Below are 18,650 nucleotides of genomic sequence, written 5' to 3'. Positions count from 1 at the left end.
GTTTAAACTGGTTTTGTTTTTCACCGAGGCTGAGAAATACACAGAGACGTTTGCCCATGGCTATTTCTGAATTAGGGTCAAAACAGCACGTTAGGAAGTGGTATTTTTGTACAATTTACAGAGTTGTGAAAAATAAAAACCCGAACATATTTTCTGCACTATAATACAAACCTGTGGAACTGAGAAGTCCATCTTAACTTTAGAAATAATAATATCACAAACCATTTAACCGCGTCTTTTACTTAAAACTATGAAGTATGATTTCCCTTTAACATTGCTGTCAATTACATAAAATACCGTTTCATTACACGAAATGGATCGATAACAAACAAAACTAAGCGATTTCATGGGAATACGAATATTTATAAAATGAGTTTCTTGAAAAAATCAATTTCTTAAAAAAAAAGTTTTTCATGCAAAATATTAAACTTCTGTACTTCACTGTTCACCGGTTTGCTTTGTTTTTCGTGCGTTGATTATTCGAGCCTGGTGGCGTCTGGAGAAAAAAAAAGCTTCTCATTTCCTGAAGTGAGGGGAGACCAGGCCGGAGTAGCTGAGCGCCGAGGCCTTTCCCCTTCCCCCTTTGTGTGTGTTTATATATATTTTTTATACTTATATAGAGGGAAAACTGTTAACCATATCTAAAGTGCAGGACCAAAGAAGAAATAATGTATGCTTTTGTGAGGTTTCTGGAAGACGATGTGTGCTACGCTCTGCCGGTTTCCAGTGTAAAAGATTTTAGACCTCTGCACAAGACAGATTTTGATAATCAGAAGGTGTATTTGGTGCACAGAACAGAAGGGAATGGTACAGGCCAGCCTGGCAAAGCACAGATACTGGCACTTGCAGGTAAGTCGTTTTAACTTCTTCTCTTTCTCATGCATTACCTTTCACTCGTTTTCTACTTCTAATGTTTTTTATTGGTTTATTATGGGCATATCGGAAAGAAAAGCGTGGCGGTGGCTTGTGTTATAAAAGTATTGGAATTGAACAGATTTTCATCAATGAAAAACGTTGTCCAAGTGATCATTACCTGAAATACAGTTTTTAAGGAATTCGGAAATATCTGTAGGCTAGTTGAGAAATTAATTAATTAAAGGTCAGAACTGCGATTAAGTAAGAGCTGAAGAATAACACTGTGGGCCTACCTTAAAAACTGAAGACAATCCAAAAGGAGCATTAAGTGCTTATAAGATGTGACAGAGAAAAATGAGAGAGCGTTATGAAATCTTACGATTTATATGTTGTTTATTCAAATACATGCATATGTTGTCTCAGATTTAGCTCCAGTTAAGAGGTTCTTTAAGCAGCTAATCGTTCTAAGTTCTAGGAATTGCTTAAGACTGTCGCTACTTTCTTACTTTTTAAGTATAACGCTCTTCCACTGCTTCAGAAATTCGTGTTTTTTTAATAACAAAAGACTGTTTTCCGATTTCTTCAGTGTACAGGCCTAAACATGTGAAGCTTGCTTTTCAGCAGCTGTCTTCAACTTTCCTGGCGTCCTACAGCAAAATTACCATTACATTGTGCCTTTGTGTATTTTCAGATCGGATTTAGTTAAACTTGACAGAAATATGACGTCGATTTGTTTACAAAGTTGTCGTACTACTGGTGTTACCGTAGTCATGCTACAGCACTACTAAGGCAGCAAAACCACGAGTTTTGTAATTCCGTATCCTCAATTCAACCCTATAAGGTATTTGCATAACATTTTGTTTAGAGGTGGGTGGTTTCTGTTTAAATAGATGTGTTTTACATCTGCGTTTCCATACTTAAACAAATCTTTAAAAAACACATTATTTTGTCTTGAATATCAGTGGATGTTAACTCAAGTTTGTGACATGGAATGTCATTTCAAACTTGCCATTTACATTTGAAAAAGTCGAACCGAACTGCAACAGGAATACATTTTTTTTGTGCTTCGGATTTTAGGGACAATAAATTTGGAGTTTACTCAAGAAAACTTGTGTTAATAAGAGGAGAGTGATGTAGGGGCTGCTGGATGACCTTTCACTTCAAGTGAGAGGAGCGGATGTCTGCTTCTAGCCTTTTAGTTCAGACTGAGATCCAGTTTTTATTGTGTATGTGTGAATGCATGACGTATTCGCATTACACATTCCTGAGTATAAGGAAATAGTAAGCCACTGTAGTATATTTTAATTGGCACTGAAACATGGTCAACAACACTGACCAACCAAGCGTGCCAGCAGGACAATGTACCTACAAATAATTACAGTGAGCTCCCATTATTGCACAAATGAGCATATTTATTTTGTTGCAGTCCACCAGTACACTCATTAGTACAGTGCAATTATGAGGTCACTCCAATTTATGGTGGAACAGGGCAACTATGAAGAATCCTTCTCCATCAGGGAGTCTGTTATTTTTTAGAGGGTCTACTCTTCTGTCAAGGCAGTAGCCAGCTGTGGCATAATTCCAAGGGAATTTCGTGGGGTGCAACATATATAGACATAGTAGTGTTGAGATCATTAGGGCCTCTGACCTTCCGAGATAATGATTCCCTGGCCCAGCATGGTCAGGACTGATGATGGTCAGGACAGTGATGACATCCAGTTAAGCAAAAGTGTAACCAGCACCTACTGCAGATGGTTGAAAATGGGCGAAAGGGTTTTGTCCTTGTAGTAAACATTATAAGGGTCGAGCGCAGCCATCCCTCTCAATCTCAGCACAGTTATACCACCAGCACAATGTTCGGCTCAGAGATCACAATTCCTAATTGGCAATAAGCACGTATTTTTCATAGTTCAAGTAGGTAGCTGCATCAGCATGCGTAGGAACAAGTTAAAGGTTTATTCCATGCTGAAAAGAAAAGATAGGAAGCACAACATTTCGGCTGTGGAGCTCACACCCGAAGAAGGCTCCACAGCCGTAATGTTGTGTTTCTTTTCTTCTCTTTTCAGCATGGAAAAAAAAGTCAACTTAGTATTTTTCATACATTTGCTTTGAGAGTTGCCCTGTAAAAAAGCTTCTGCACCTGGTGTTCCAAGGAGTTTGGACAAAACAGATCTCGACGTCTTTAAAGCCATAGTAGTCATGAGATTCTGAAGCCATTCTTTATCCATTATGAGTTTTGCTCAAGTGATTGTAGAGCTCCTGTCTGCTTCAATAAGGACGCGGGCAATGTTGCATTGGAATTTTTTTTTCTGAAGTCTAGGGAAAGGAGACAGCAGGCAGACAGCATCAGGGGATGATCTGTTTATAGGATTTCCATGCTTTTTCACCTGTTTCTGTATATGTATAGTGCTGTGTTTTTCGGCATGTTTAGAATCTGTTTTTTAAAGTGACACTAACAGTATTCAAATTTGTGAGTTTGGTGTCCAAAGGTTAGAGGAAATGTGTCATGCTGAGATCAAAGAGATTTCATTGGACTTCAAAAAAGAGTAGCTCCTGCTTATCAATCTAGAGAGTGTTACAAAGCCATTTCTAAATGTGTGAGTCTCTTTCTATCTCATAGTCAACAAATGGAAAATATTCAAAATCACAGTGACACTACCCAGGATCGGTTGTCCCACCAAGATCTTCCCAAGAGCAACCACGAAAATCATCCAGAAACTCACAAAAAAGAAACCCAGAGTATCATCCAAGGATCTGCTGCCCTCTCTCAGTGCAGCAAATGTCAGTGTTTTTGCCTTAACCATGAGAAAAGGACACTGCTACCTGTCTCGGGATCACCAAAGAGCACCTGGATGATCTACTGATGTACTGAGCTGTTTGACCACAATGAGAAATGTTTTGTGTGATTAAAAACCGAACATTGCCTTCCAAGAGAAGAACCTTATCTGACTGTCACGCAAGATGGCAGAAATATCATCAATGAAGGATGCTTGGCTGCCTTAGCACCTGTCAGCTTGCTATCGTTGACAGAACTAGAATTTGCTTTGTATCAGCGAATTCTGGAGGAGACTGTCAGGCTTTTTCATTAGTCAGCTTAGTTGAAAGTGGGCCAATACAGAGATCGTAAACATACAAAGTAGATCTACAACAAAATTGCTGAAGTATAAGAAATGTAACATTTTGCGTTGTCCGAGTCAAATTCTGGTCCTCAAACCACATAGAGTGCTGTGACAAGTCCTGAAATGAGCTATTCATGCAGGGAACCCCTCACATGTAACCTGCTTTCTTAGAGAAGCAGTTCTCTAAGGAAAAATGGACAAGAACTCGTAAAATCTGATCTTATTGTAAACAATTACAGTAAACGTCAGGTTGACGTCATTGCTCAATGAGATGCAACCAGTTATTGAATTTAAGGGTTCAGAAACATACTGTTGCTACTTAAATAATCCAACTCTATCTTTTGTCTGTTTGTTATATATTATATATATATATCATTTTGATCAAGACTTCCATGACGATATAGTTAAATTTTAGATCTAAAATATATGTGCATAGTGACCAACCAAGGGTCTTCCCAGACTTTTTCTTGGCACTGCATTAGAAGCAAACATGTCCCATGCCACACTGTTAATGGAATGTGACTTCATTTATGTATCTCTGGGTTTTCAAATGTGTAATCTTTGGCATCTAGGTAGCTGTCCTTCCATAAAGTTATAAAAGTGCCTGAACACGTATGCAGACATCAGATACTTGGTTTTAAGAGGGAAAAAAAGCTACTGTCTTAACAAGGTCTGCCAGATGAATTTTTGGCCCTCCTGGTGTGGGTTCCATTTTTACGTTTCTGTTGGCCGTAATGGCCGAAACTATCTCTAGCAACTTATGCACTGACTCCATCACGTTATAGACTGTCATTATATAGCTTTGGACAATTACACTTGTTTTCTACATACAATGTGATTTTAGTCCATTAACTAAAAAAGGAAGCTTGTCCCAGTAATTTTGGTACAGGCAGATGCACAAAGATGGCAAAATGCCCAGCTACTCTGGGCAGAAGCTGAAGTATCTCAGAAATGTATTATCTTAGAGCTGTTCAAGAAGTGACCACAGACAGTTGGGCAGATTCTGACTAAACAAATACTGTGCTGTGTGTATTGTTATAAAAGGTTTTAAAAATGATCACAGATGTGTTATTCTTCAAGTATTAAAAAAAACATTAAACTAAGTGTATTAAACCATTATTTTACTGATGTTTTGAAGTGTGATGTTCTAAAAAACGCTTTGCCCTTTGGAGAATGGGCAGGCAAGTGACTGCCAAAGCACTCAGTGAAAACCATACTTATCATGCAATGTTTGCTAGCTAGTCCTAGTATTATTATTATTATTGTTATTATTACATTTCAGTGACTGCACTCATTTCAGGAAGTGCCCCAGTAGAACCTGAATTTAGATGTCAGTTTTTTAGTACCCAACTTTGGAATTGACCTAAAATGTAATGTTAGGTTTTAAAAGGAAAGAGGAATTAGGTTAAGATAGTAGTACAGTGATTTTTAGTTTTGTATAATATTATCAAAATTTACTGAACAAAAAGAAATGCACATTAATCTGAGATATTGCATAATAATAATTTAGGTCTCAGAAATAACTGTATTATGTGGGGTAATGGGACATAGCTGGCTTCTTCTCTTTCTGATATGCCCATGATTAAGTTTCTTTTAAGTTTAAATACCTCTTCTGCTTTTGAATCAATACTAATTTTCTTTTTGATCTATTTCAGAAAACATAGAAGAGTTTGAACACAGTATTATGCAGAAAAAGATGAAAATTCCCAAACTGTCCACAAATGCTATAGATAATTCAGTGGAGAATCACTTTGGAGAGGAACTCCTCCCCCTCAAACACAAAAAGGTACTTTTTCTTTTGTCATCTCATGCTGAGAAAGAGGTTAAGTGAGCAAGGAGTTTTTACTGTATTTAATTTCAGGACTTCTTACTGCTAGTTAATTGTTTGAAAGTGCAAGATAAGAATTGTTTTAAAAGGATTTGCAAATTTATAAGAAAGTGTTTAAAAGCAGGTAACGTCCCTCTAAATATTGAAAGTTTTTAAAGTAAAATATTATTTTCAGGAGCATTGAAGCAGATAACATTATGGAAAGTGGAAAAAATAAGCTACTGAATACAGAACCATCTACTAAGGATAATGTTAAATGTAGAGTAGATAGATTTTTTTCTTCAATAACTATTTTTTATTGAGTGGAAAATACAATGAAAAGGTTTTGCTGTCAAATAACATGCTTTCATGTTTTAGTGTAAAGGCTGTTTTTTTTTCGGCTTACAGACATTGTCTGATTAATGAATGTTTGATAATTCTTTTTCTGATATGTTAAGAGTGATGGAGGACTGTAACTGCCATTAAATGTGTTAATTACACAGGAGCTTGGGTAATCAAAATGCCTCAAACCCAGCGTGCAAACAATTTTTTATTTAATTTGGAAAATTCAGTGTGTCAGATATGAGATCCCTATGGAGTCTGTAGCAACTCTTGAGCAAATTTCTCCTTAGCTCTGCAACCTTGGTTATGTTGCCTTTTTCTTAATGATCCAACCCATCAAAATTTTACTGACTACTAAAATCAAGATAAAAAAATCTAAATTTTTCTGCGAACTTCATTTGGTATGCTGAGGTTAATCTGCCTTCACACAGACAGCATTGCGTGTTTAACAAGTGAGAGAACCATGGCCCGTACAGCACTTCTTGAAGATCCCCAGCCAGTATAATTAAGGTAGTATAATAGCATAACATAACACTAGTGTATCTGCCATGCGGATTTCTGTGTTATCCAGTTGAAACAATGATGACCTGATAGATTAAGTGCTTGTAGCACAGTCACAAATGTAGGTTTCTGGTATCAGAAGCATTAGTCTGAGTTCCTGTCAACTGTGGGCAACAAGAGTACGAGAACAGCAGTTCTGTTTTCTGGATCTGATTAAATTACAAAAGATCTGGTTTGGCCAAAGCATCCCAGGCCAATTCTCTAACTCAGCTTGCTTTGTTCTTAGAAGCAGGAGGGGTATGTTGTTGTAAACTACATTCAACGTTGAATCTGTGCTGAGGTTTCCACAAAACATATGCAGAGAGCTTTTTATTCACTTCCAAAATGCATTTTTCAAACAGTGAAATAACCAGTGGTAGTTCTTTTGATTGTTATGTTTAATGTTTTTTTTAGTATTTTATTTATTTGGGGATTTTTTTCTAATTTTCTATTCCAATATTCTAAAAATATCTGAAAATGAATACATTGTGATAGTCTGTGATTTATTGGTGCTGACTCCGAAATAGTTATTATTGCTTTTGGAGCAGGTTCAACTTCGAACCGTCTTTGATTTCAAATGTTTGTACAGTGTCCAGTTTTATATTTGTTATTCTCAGCAATTCACGGTGTGGTGTTAAATGCTGAATTTTAAGTTGATGGCTGAAATAGCACTCACACGGGAGGGTATTAAGAGAGAGGTATGAAAATAACTCCTTGACATAAGGAGGAATAAGAAACTGTGGTACTGCAGAAATATCAAATAGCAGTAGGATGAAACATTTTGAAAAAAATCCTTATCTTAATTTGGTATTATTCCTGTATATAGTGAGGATCTTACTCCGTCTTACTGGGCAATATATACTGTATGAGTGTGTTGTATTGCAGGAGAAATTAGTTAGCAGAGCAGCTCAGCCCATACACAGAGGAGAAAAGAGAATTTTCACCAGTGTAAATGTGATACATTTGTGTATTTTGGTAACTGTGCATACAGTACATTGAGTTCTTGAGGTTTTAAATGCTTTAAAAAGTGAAATCACCCTTTTTACAAAAACATTTTGTCATTAATTTAGTGAGGTTAATTGAAGATTCAGTTTTTAAAACCATTTCTGAACTTAGTTTAAAGATGTCACGGCAACATCTGTAGCCAGATATGTCTTCAAAGCCGGAGTTTTTCCAGTTTTCTGGAGTTTCTGGCTGGCCTGGTGGTATGGAGGTTAGCACTGCTTTGATTCCTTTATTTCTTGCCTGGGGAACTTTCTCAGAGGAGTGTGCATATTCTTCCTGTGCCAGTGTGGGTTTTGGCCTGGTGCTCCGGATTCCTCCTACGTTAACTGGGATCTCTAAATCTGCATGAGTGCATGTGTGTGAGTCCTAATGGACTGACTTCCCGTCCAGGGTACATCCTGCCTTGTGCCCACTGTCTCCCAGATTGTCTCCCCGATGCTGAATCCGAGCCTTTACTGTTTTCTACTGTATATAACGTAGTTTAATGCGGAGTACATGCGGAGTACATGAGGAAATTAAAAGGAATTTTTGCTGTAGATGAATTATGACATTTTTCAGATAGTATGAACTACCTGTAAGTGCAATATCTACTGTTCTGTATAATTTTGTATAATTTCATGAGCAGGCTGAAAAGTAAGATCAAGTATTGTACTATATGACTTTATTAAGTTAATCCATCCTATGGACTTAATGGGACAGCTGAACATCCAGCATAATTTTGTTCCTTTAGCTATTTGGTTAAGGATTCAATTAGTAAAATCATGAGTTTGCTTCTGTACATGTGTTTATAACAGTGCCATAGTCCATAACTGAAATATAATTCATGTAAATAGCAAGAGTTCAGCACTCTGGACAGCTGCACTGTAACATTACAGTCCCCGGAACTGTCAATCAACTAGCTTTGAAGCTAAATCTGTGCAATAGAAGTTGTACAGATATTACCTTAAGAGGTGTACTTTTAATTATTTTTTTCCTGTGGCCAAAACATGTCTGCAATTTCCCACAAGGGATCAAAAAAGTATCTGTCTATCTAAAATTGATTCCAGCATTTGCAGTGGTTTTGATGGTCATTTGAATGTAGGCAATAAACTGTAAAAGCTTAAAAATAATTCATGTTAAACCATGCCAAAGAAAATAATAGCATTTCTCAATATGTATGTGACCTTAAGAAACATGTAGTGTTAAAAGATTGTTGGAGAGTCCCTACTTATCATTGCTGGCCACCGTGCAGCATGTATTCAAATAAAATAAGAAGCTTTCTTCTGACACTTGACAGTGGTCTTTGAAGATGATAATTTCCCTTTTTCCTTAACCATTGCAATCACCAATGTGACCTTGCTTGGACTGAGATTTGTTTTGCTTTTTTTTTTTCCGTCCTGGGGCTCCAGGCACAAGAGCATGGGCGCTCCAATTCCAGTTCCTCCAAGAGCCTGGCAGCGGTAGTGGCCCGACTGGAGCGGAATGCAGTCAGCTCCTGCATGGAAGGCGAGGAAGACTATGAAGACAGCCTTGTGGAGGACTCAGGGCCCGAGGAGGCTGTGGTGCCACGGGTGCTGTATGAAGAGCTGGTGCACAGCTACCGGCAACAGGAGGAAGAGATGCGACGCCTCCAGCAGGAACTGGAGCGCACGCGCAGGCAGCTGGTACAGCAGGCCAAGAAGCTGAAGGAGTATGGGAGCCTGCTGACCGAGGTCAAGGAGCTCAGAGACTTCAACAGGAGGCTGCAGGATGTTTTGCTCATGAGGCTGGGAAGTGGTAAGCACCAACCAGTTAGAGAGACAATCCTGTTGAGATCAACCACGTGCTGAATTTTCTGCTCAAGATGGATTTGAGCCTAGAGCCTGGTAGTACACGATTCCTCTTGGTCTATTGCTAGGTTACCCATTTATACAGCTGTGTCTACTGCAGCGATGAGGATGAGGGTGCTTGAACCCACTGATTCCAGGGCTCTAAACGATACAGCTGGTGCTCACTGAATATGGCAGGGTTACCAGCATCAGTGTGCTTTATTGGAAGACTTAAGCTTGGATGAGTATGAGACCTGAATATAATAATTCATACCCCTGCCAAAAATTGAAATCTTGTTTCCCACATGAATCTAAACAAAACATTTCAAAACAAGAGAAAAGATTTAGTATTTAGTTGCAGTATTTTTTTCCAGCTTACGATCTATTGACATACAAGAAATATACTAAACCAGAGATGAACAGAATAGCAACAATCTTTTTTGTACATTCATAACTGCATGTATTAGAAGCATCAAATTGCCATAAAAACTCCTGTGTTGAGTGAATTCTAACCCTGAAAGAAGCATACAGTGCGCCTATTCTTTTAGATAACAGGAGCATTAACCAGCCATCAGCTTGAAGCAAAATCTAGGCTCCTGCAATATAGAGGCACGAGATTAGAAGCCTGGGGTTGTTTCAGGTCAGGAATGCATTGACCAATATTAAAACTCATCAGCTGCATGGGAGCTTAGCACAGCCGGCCAACAATCCAGCTTACTGGACTAAAAAGAACCCACTGGCACGAGTCATAATGGAATCTTTGCTCCTGGTTCTCCTGGTCCAGCTTGAGTCACTAAAGAGCCTCTCTCAATAAAGAGTTCTTAGAAATAATTTTTCTCATTTGGGTTCATGTGTGGTGAATGAGGCTGATGCAACTGAATGTCTCAAATGAAACCATTTATTAGGTCTTAAAAGTGTCACTTCTGATTCAGCTTTCCTCTGAGTGTAACCTGGTGGTTGTACAGTAAAGTTTGTGAGTAGGGAGCAGGTTTCGATGTTTTGATGGTTCTTTGTATTACTATATAATGTGTAATTTTCATGTCAATCCCATTACTAGTAAAAGTTGTACAAACCTATTAATTAAAAATGTACAATTAATAGTGAGTTTCATTTGTTAACCCTTCTGATATCATACGTTTATATAGTAAATATAGTATACATATAGTGAAAGAAGAAGGCTCGACAGTCGAAATGTTGTTTCTTTTCTTCTCTTTTCAGCATGGAATAAACCTTTACTTGTTCCCTCATAAGTATAGTGTATTCAAGCCAAGAAACTTGTCTTCAAAGATCTGACCAATAAAGCAACCAGATTGAAAAAGTTGCATTAAAACAGGTTTTTTTTTCAAGTTGTTTCGAGGTCAGCTTTTTCGTATATTATGAGATTTAGATTACTTGATTTTTTCGATGGAACTTTGTAATGGTGACAAGGGTGATGCAGTGATTATTTTACCAGAATAACCTTTCTGTAAATAAATGAAGGAATGTATTTGTCCTGCAACATGAGATAAATTCTTCTTTCACCCACATTGCATGAGCATATTTTTGCATGAGCTTTTATTCACAAATAATATTAGGATTATTATGCCAAAATTGTCTTTGGAATAATTGACAAATTCCAATATTTCTGTAAGTTCTGCTACATACAATTGATAGTTTTATAATCCTGATGTAAGGCAATATGAGAGCATCTTTCTCAGCTATAGGACAGACTTTTACAGGTTTTTGAAAGCATGTTAACACCTACAGAAATAATAAAAAAAAGCAGAACATTTTTTTTAACATGAATACAGAACATGTATTTTAACATGAAGCTTTTCTCAGAGTAATACTGTTGTTAATTTAAAGCACTATAGAAGATCTACAGTATAACTGTATTATTACTCTAACTTGAAGGTTTTTGTGTCAGTTCCCAGACAGGGTAATGCTATTATACCATTGAGTAAAGTAATATTCTTAAGTGATATGCCCAGCTGTATAAATAACTCGGATGAAAGCACCAACTAAATAAATTTAGAATATTTCTTCTGCTATATAAGTATTGGTTGAAAGGTATTTTGCTAAATACACTATATTCGTTTAAGAAAGGTTTTATTTAACTATCATAAAATGCTACCTGGTAGTGCACTCTGTAACTTCTTTGAAATGTTTAACCTCAGATCCTCTTCAGAACCGTGTAGTAAATAAAATGTTTTATCTGAAATAGGTGCACTCTTGAACGTTTTCATGATGTATATTCCCTAGTACTATGTATTTACTAGCTTGAAGGAGACGGCTATTTCACATGAAGAAAGCTAGCATATGAAATAAAACAGATCTTTTAGCATTTATACTTAAAAAGAAACTTTTTGGTTCTCCATAAGTGTCTTGCTTTAACAGTACTCAATCTGTTCTTATTACAGAGCCTATGCATGACAATGGCACTCAGACAATCAAGACAGAAGTGGTGGAGCCCATTATTGAGCCACAAGAAGTCTGCCGGGAAGAAGCAAACACCAGCTCTAGCCATTCACCCTCTCCCAGAACGGTATACACTTTCAATGACGGGAAGGTACGTTCAGCCTGTCCTCATATTTAGCTCACATTTACTGCTTCTTTCCCTGCTTAATAATGTCTCTCCTTCTACCCTTCAGTGCTGTTGGTCATTGGCAATGGATTACATTGATATTTGTTTCATACAATAAGCAGTATGTTAGAAATCTCGCGACTTTCTCTTCAGCAGCGTTGATTTCACTCACTTTGGTTAGATCTGTGGAGAGGCACACTGTATTCCCATTCCCGCCGCTTGGGGGAATTCGTTACAAGTGGAAAGTGTTCTCTCAGTTCAACCGTGAAGAACAAAAGCAAATTACATCTCTCTCACGTTCCCCTGTACTAATTATTTCTACCATAGGATATGAATTGACTGCTAGGGTAGCTCTAAAAAAATCCCTCGAACTTTTGTGCAGACCAGAGTTTGGAGTAAAGGTGGCCTGCTAGCCTCAATCTTAAAGTACCTTAGCAAGAAGGTGAAAATGCAAATAGGTCGACCAGCAGCCCGAAGACTGCTGAAGGCGATCAAAGGTTTTTGTCACAGGAATGCCATTGCTTTAATTTACCTTTGAGTCATGTAAGGCGTCTGCATCTGAGGAAATGCATCTACCTTCTATTTTGACAATTAGTGCTAAACCCTCTTTTATTTATTGCATTCCCTGGCGTGGTATTGTTGCAGGCAATAGCTGTAGGTAAAATGTTAGATGCATTAGTGAAGCACAGAGAGTGCGGCTGAGGATGATACTGCTCCTCCCTTTAATTATTGGCCTGGAGAGATAAGTCTTCTCTTTGAAATGATTTCAAGACACTGATGAGGAAGCTGTCTCAAAGGGAAATGGATCAGACTCCAATTTCATCGCAGTTTGAGATCTTTTTCAGGTTTTAAAAGCTGTGGAATCCAACAACAGGTGCTGGATATGTCAAGGTTTTGACCTTATCGTGAGATGATGTATGTAGATAGATGCATGAAGTTTAACAAAGACTCAGTGTTACAGTAACACTTCATCTATATATTTGTACAAGAACCTGCAGCTAGTAAAACATGAAAGCATTGAGAAACTGTGTGCTGGTGTTCATTATCTGTATTACTGATGCTATACCTGTAGTGGAAAATTCAGTTTGTCCACTTCTTTCTAGCACAGTGGTTCAGCTGTTGGAATTGTCTTGTTTTCTGATCAATCGAAATATTTAAGCAAATTCTCCTTCAGGTTGTTTAAAGGGTTTTTTATCAGACATTGTTGGCAAAGTGATTAATGCTGCAGTCATAGTCACGGAGCACTGGGATCACTTTCGTCCTTGGGTGTCTTTTGTGATGGGTTTTTTGTTATCTTCCCGTGTCTGAGTTTTTCTTGAGGTGTTCTGGTTTCCTCCACATTTGAAATAATTCAAAGTTGAGGTTAATTTGTGTCTGTGAATTTTCCTTGTGCACCCTGCGATATGTGTCCTAACCAGAATATAGTCTCTCCCTGCGCCTTCTTGGGAAGGCTCTGGGGTGCTGTGAAAGAATTAGTGGCTTAGATAGATTAGATGGAAGAATGGATGTTCTATCCACTTCAAAATGCACTTAATACCAGCTGTAGATAACTCTGTGGTCTGTCTTGCAACAGCAGTTGGAAATTTGTTTAGTTCAGGAAACCTCCTTTTGTGGTGAAACCACTTTCACAAGACAGCACCTTCAAAACATGTGTCAAGGTGGTTGCACCTGCTACAAGCCTGTGTTTTTCACAGTAGATAAACCCTGTTGATAAATGTTGGTCAGCATAATTTACTTAATTCTGTTCAATAAAAAGCTTTTTAATTTATGAACATCAGTAACAAGTGAAAAAACAATTATGAGAGCGTGCTTGCTAAAAACGTGCACTGTAGTGATCTTAATAGGCCCAATGTAGTGGTATTAATAAAGAGTCGTACTCAAAGAAGTGAAGCCTTATTGCATTCACAAATGGTGTTGATAGGCTTGAATTTATTAACATGATCTTTTTAATAGTGAAGAGGACAGTCACAATTATAGCTTTTTCTAACCACCCATTAAGCAAAGCATTCATCTTCAGTGAATCTCATTGCTTAATTAGCCTTGTTTAATTTTGAGCTGTATGCTTTGCCATCATGTTCAAGTATTTTACTGCTTGGCATCCCTATGTGTACTTTCTAAAAAATAGGACCTAGGATATAGTATGTATCCAAGAATTAGAAGAAATATTTATAATATAATGTATTTATAAGCATGTTTCAAGAAGCTCACCGCACTGTACAATGTTTTTGCACAACTGCCAAATTGATCATTCCTTGGGATATTGTTTTGAAAGACTTTATATAAAAGGCAATTTTAATAAAAAGAATTAATTTATCGGTTGCAATCCCAAACTCAGTTTTGAAGATTAAAATGTCAAACCGAAGTGAATACTAAATAGCGATGTTATTAAGTTACCATAATCCTCTTCTCAAAATTTCTTTATTATACGGATTTATCACAGAAATGACATCTGCAAATGCAGAATCAAAGTAATCTGTAAATGAAAAAAGGTAAATATTGAATTACCTTGTTTCTGTGCTGTTAATTGAATGTATTTTTGGTCCACTTTCATTCGTTAATTTAATCTCCCAGTTGATAGTCAAGTATCAAAAAGATTTTTACAGCTGCTTTGTCTTGTATTCCTGTATTATATGTTTTGGATTTTTCTAACTTGCAATAATGAAGAAACGGACCTATGGCTGATCACTGTTGTATTTAGAATTTCCAAGAACACCAAAGCCTGTTGGGATCAAGCCTGAAAGAGCACACTATTTGTTTCAGCTTCTTTTTAAAATTACTTTCTTACCAGTTTCTTGATAAATTGAAGGCAGAAGAGATTCAGCAGCAGAATACACTTTCAAACTGTAATCTACCAAATAAAAAGAATAATACTTGGAGAAACACCTGATTCTGTGATTATGTACCTTCAATCCATGATCAGAAATGTGAGCATAATTTTCTTACTATTACCACCGCATAGATTAGCAGCACTGTGAAGACCTCAGAGTGGAACTACATGTGTCCAGAAGCTTAGAAAGCCATATTGCCAAGAAATCAAGAAATCATTAACTCATATGATTTGACTGTACAGACTAGGGTTCTTTCCACAGGCATTCGTGAAGCCCTTTAAGGAGATTTTACAAGCTGTGCAGTTCGAACCTGCAGTTTAGCCTTAGTTTTGTTTTGGCACATTTTTATGCCAGTAGAACAATTATATGCCCATGGAAGTAAAGTGTTCAGCAGAATGGATATGAAGTGCGCAATAATAACAAGTGCAACTTTTAAAGTAAATATCATACAGTATGTAATAATAAAATGCACACCCTGATCTTAAGGGGAAATAATTTACTCTAAATTGGAAAATGTCCAAGTGAAGACTCAATGACCATTAATCAGTAAAAGACGTCGGAAAATAAACTCATAACATAATGATTGCGCTTCATCTTACATTGCAGTTTAATTAAATATCCAAGCTAAAAGATCATTAGATTCTCACAGTGTGAAGAGCCAAACCAGCTGAAGTCCCCTGCAGACCAGAAATTAAACCATGTAAACTCTACTCCACCTCCAGATGAGCTCTGTACAGTTGCAAGTAGTGAATAATGAACCTATTGATATATTAATCTCGATTCTTTGCTCCCCCATTAAGGTACACCTGGGTGGTGGTATTTGGGTTGAGGAGGAGAAATGGCACCAGCTACAACGCACACAAGGAGATTCCAAGTTCACCAAAAATCTAGCTGTCATGATATGGGGCACAGAGACTCTGAAGAACAGGAGTGTCACTGGAGTAGCAACCAAGAAGAAGAAAGATGCCCTACCTAAGCCCCCTCTGTCTCCGAGCAAACTCAAAATAGTCAGAGGTAAGACCTCTTTTGTCTGAATTAATCACAAGAACAGGACATCATCTATAAGAAATATCTTTTTGGGTCCTAGTCTCTGCCTTTACCGTATTATTTCTTCTTGAGCTAAAGGTTTCTCAGAGCTTTGTAGTCTACTGTAGTCAAATTTCAGATTTGGTTACAAAAGCAGTGAAGAATAAAATCCTAAAAGCACAGTCAAGATTCTAGAAAGAGCTTGTTTAGAATGGCTTGTACACAGAAAAGTGTGCCACCTACTGGTCCATCACTTATAGCAGCATTTTCTGGATTTCCCTAGAGCTTTCCATCCTACACCCAAAACCAGGCCCAGCATAGTGAAAAGCTAGCATATTTATACTGTCACAAGTGTCTCCACAAACCTGTACAACCTATGTTGTTCCAGGGCATGTGTTGTTGTTTGGAGCTTGATGCATTTTATGACTCGCAGCTACTGTGAATTCCCAACTTTTAACAAGATTGAGATAAATCTCAATTGAATCAATTATTTTCTATAATTTTGAGCTTTCAAACACAGGTTGTATTATAGATTCTCTTTAAGGCAGTTTTAAGGGTCAAGTTCTAGTGCCTGCTCAAATTGGCTTCCGTACACTGGAGATTAAACAAATGCACTTTTATATAATACAAAGAGCTGTCATAGTGAAGCCTGGTCTCATGTGACAGGAGTTCTCTATCTCTCTCGAAGAGTGTGAATTATCCATTGAGTGTAAGACTCGAATGTATGTTTGATATGTTGTAGTGTTGTAGTGTACCCTTATACATCCCAGTGGACCTGAATATCCAGATTTGGAAATGGATCTCAGCTTGAATATTGAAGCTTCAAAGTAAATACACATAATATTTATTTGACTTCTTCTTTCTTTACAGAATGTCTGTATGACAGAGTATCGCAAGAAACAGCAGACAGTGCAGAGATCACACAAAGGTTGTCCAAAGTGAACAAATACATCTGTGAAAAGATAATGGATATCAACAAATCTATCAAGAACGAGGAGCGGCGAGAATCCAAGCTACTCATTAGACAGACAGTCAAAATGGAAAATTTCAACTACGATGGCATGTAGTGATTAAAAGTTGTCACCATAGCTCATTCTATTCTTTATGGAGTGCCTAAAAGGAAAAGGGTGGACAGTACCATCCCTTCTGCCATTTGTGATTTTTCAAGAGCCCTCAAAGAGGCTTTTCAAATGATACAAACCAGTGCCTGTGAAACAGCCTTGGTATTTGGTGAAATTTAGCAAATTGCTGAGTGCTGGTATGAGTGATTTGACCAGTAAATGGATGGCTCGTATTTTTTTGTGAATCTACAATGAAAGACAAATTGGAAAAGGGAGGAGTAGATCTGTCTTGCAAACTCTGTGACTCATTGTTTTGAATTGTGGTGTTCTTTAATATGGAATTGATTGCTAAAAGAATTGAGAAAGTCCCAAATGTCTTCAGAATGAGTATGTTTAGGAATATGTTTATACTTCTAAGCAAGGATTTGGTGCTGCAGGATTCCATCTTGACAAGTTGTAAGTGAGTATAAACATATTGGCTGAGTGACTTGGGAAGGATACTGCTTCAGCATGATTTACAACACTATCCTTATTTACTGAAACTGTTGCTTTAATTTTTTATTTCTGTTACCCTAAGAAATTTCATTTTCAAAATATGATAAGACCTAATTCAGCCATAACGTATTGTTTTAATGGGTGTGCTTTCTAATTTGCACCATTGTTTCAAGTCATGCACCTTGCTTTCAATTTTGGTTGTTTCAAGATCCTCAGAAAGGATCTATTTTCTTTAAGGATCTAATTAGATGATATGTGACCTAGAATTCTGTTTATTTTTCGCAGATGAACATTTCCCCTCTGAATTAGTGCATCTTGTATGATTCAGAACTATTCATTGTCAGTCATGATAAAGTGTGGATTTCCTGTTGACTTCACCTGGCTTTGAATAGGCCTTTCACTCCAGTAGGATACAAGTCACATTTAAGCTGTGAAATGCAGTACTTCAACTGACTTTAATATTCTGCTAGGAAAACAGAACAGAAATCTTTAGGTTTGAGCAACACCCATGTTTTTTTAGAAAGTCTGACATTTTGCAGTTGACAAATTCATTTCAGATTATCATTAAAAGCTGTACTTTATATTATTGGAAAAATGGGGGAAATCTTGGTACACTTTGTTAAGGCACATTCCACAAACCATGCTTTGACAGTAATGAAATTTGATTTAGCTTAAACTGCTGTCTTGATGCCTGTATTTTGAGTTGCTGCTGGCTTTTTTGTTTTGTTAGATCTCATGTAATACTGGAGACCCGAGATGGCCTTGGATGCCATGTTCAATGTTTAATACCTCAAGTGGCAGAATCAAAGTTTTCCTTCATCCTTCTTTTGTCAGGCATACCATTAAGAATAAAATAAGGTATAGTGACAACTTCTAACAAGACATGCCATCAGAACTTTTTGAAGCGCTTTTTTAAGGGTTGGCTGGCTGTCTGCGGTAGAAGAAAATGCTGCAGATTGAATTCTGAACTGTGACCGCATTTCCAACTGTGATCATCCTGCAGGTCTGGTTTTAAGCGGAAAAGCCTTTTGTTTTGTTTCTTTTTATTCCTCCTTTTTACTGTTATTGGATTCTAATCACTTGTTAAGCTATCATTGTGGGGGGATTTTAGTGTATATAATTTATATTCTCAGTTGTCTTTTTTGATAGATGGAAGATTTTAGTTTTAGTCCAGATTACACCGTTCATGCAGAGCTCCTCTTATGTAAACTGATGGGTACAG

At 37.3% G+C, this 18,650-nt stretch overlaps 1 protein-coding gene across 1 annotated transcript; it reads left to right on the top strand.

Annotated features, from left to right (window-relative positions):
* Window positions 1-608: 608 nt before the first annotated feature.
* On the top strand, window positions 609-18,023 carry bend5 (BEN domain containing 5). Its single transcript, XM_088928024.1, has 6 exons — window positions 609-849; window positions 5,630-5,760; window positions 9,057-9,423; window positions 11,855-12,003; window positions 15,647-15,860; window positions 16,743-18,023. Exons 1-6 carry the CDS (start codon window positions 669-671, stop codon window positions 16,937-16,939), a joined length of 1,239 nt encoding a protein of 412 aa, XP_088784150.1. The 5' UTR covers window positions 609-668; the 3' UTR covers window positions 16,940-18,023.
* Window positions 18,024-18,650: the final 627 nt, after the last annotated feature.

This window comes from Atractosteus spatula, chromosome 11 (genome assembly GCF_055471065.1).
Source record: "Atractosteus spatula isolate fAtrSpa1 chromosome 11, fAtrSpa1.hap1, whole genome shotgun sequence".
Taxonomy (NCBI): Eukaryota; Metazoa; Chordata; class Actinopteri; order Semionotiformes; family Lepisosteidae; genus Atractosteus; species Atractosteus spatula.
Note: the sequence above shows the minus strand (reverse complement) of the source record. Positions and strands in the feature narration are given on the sequence as shown.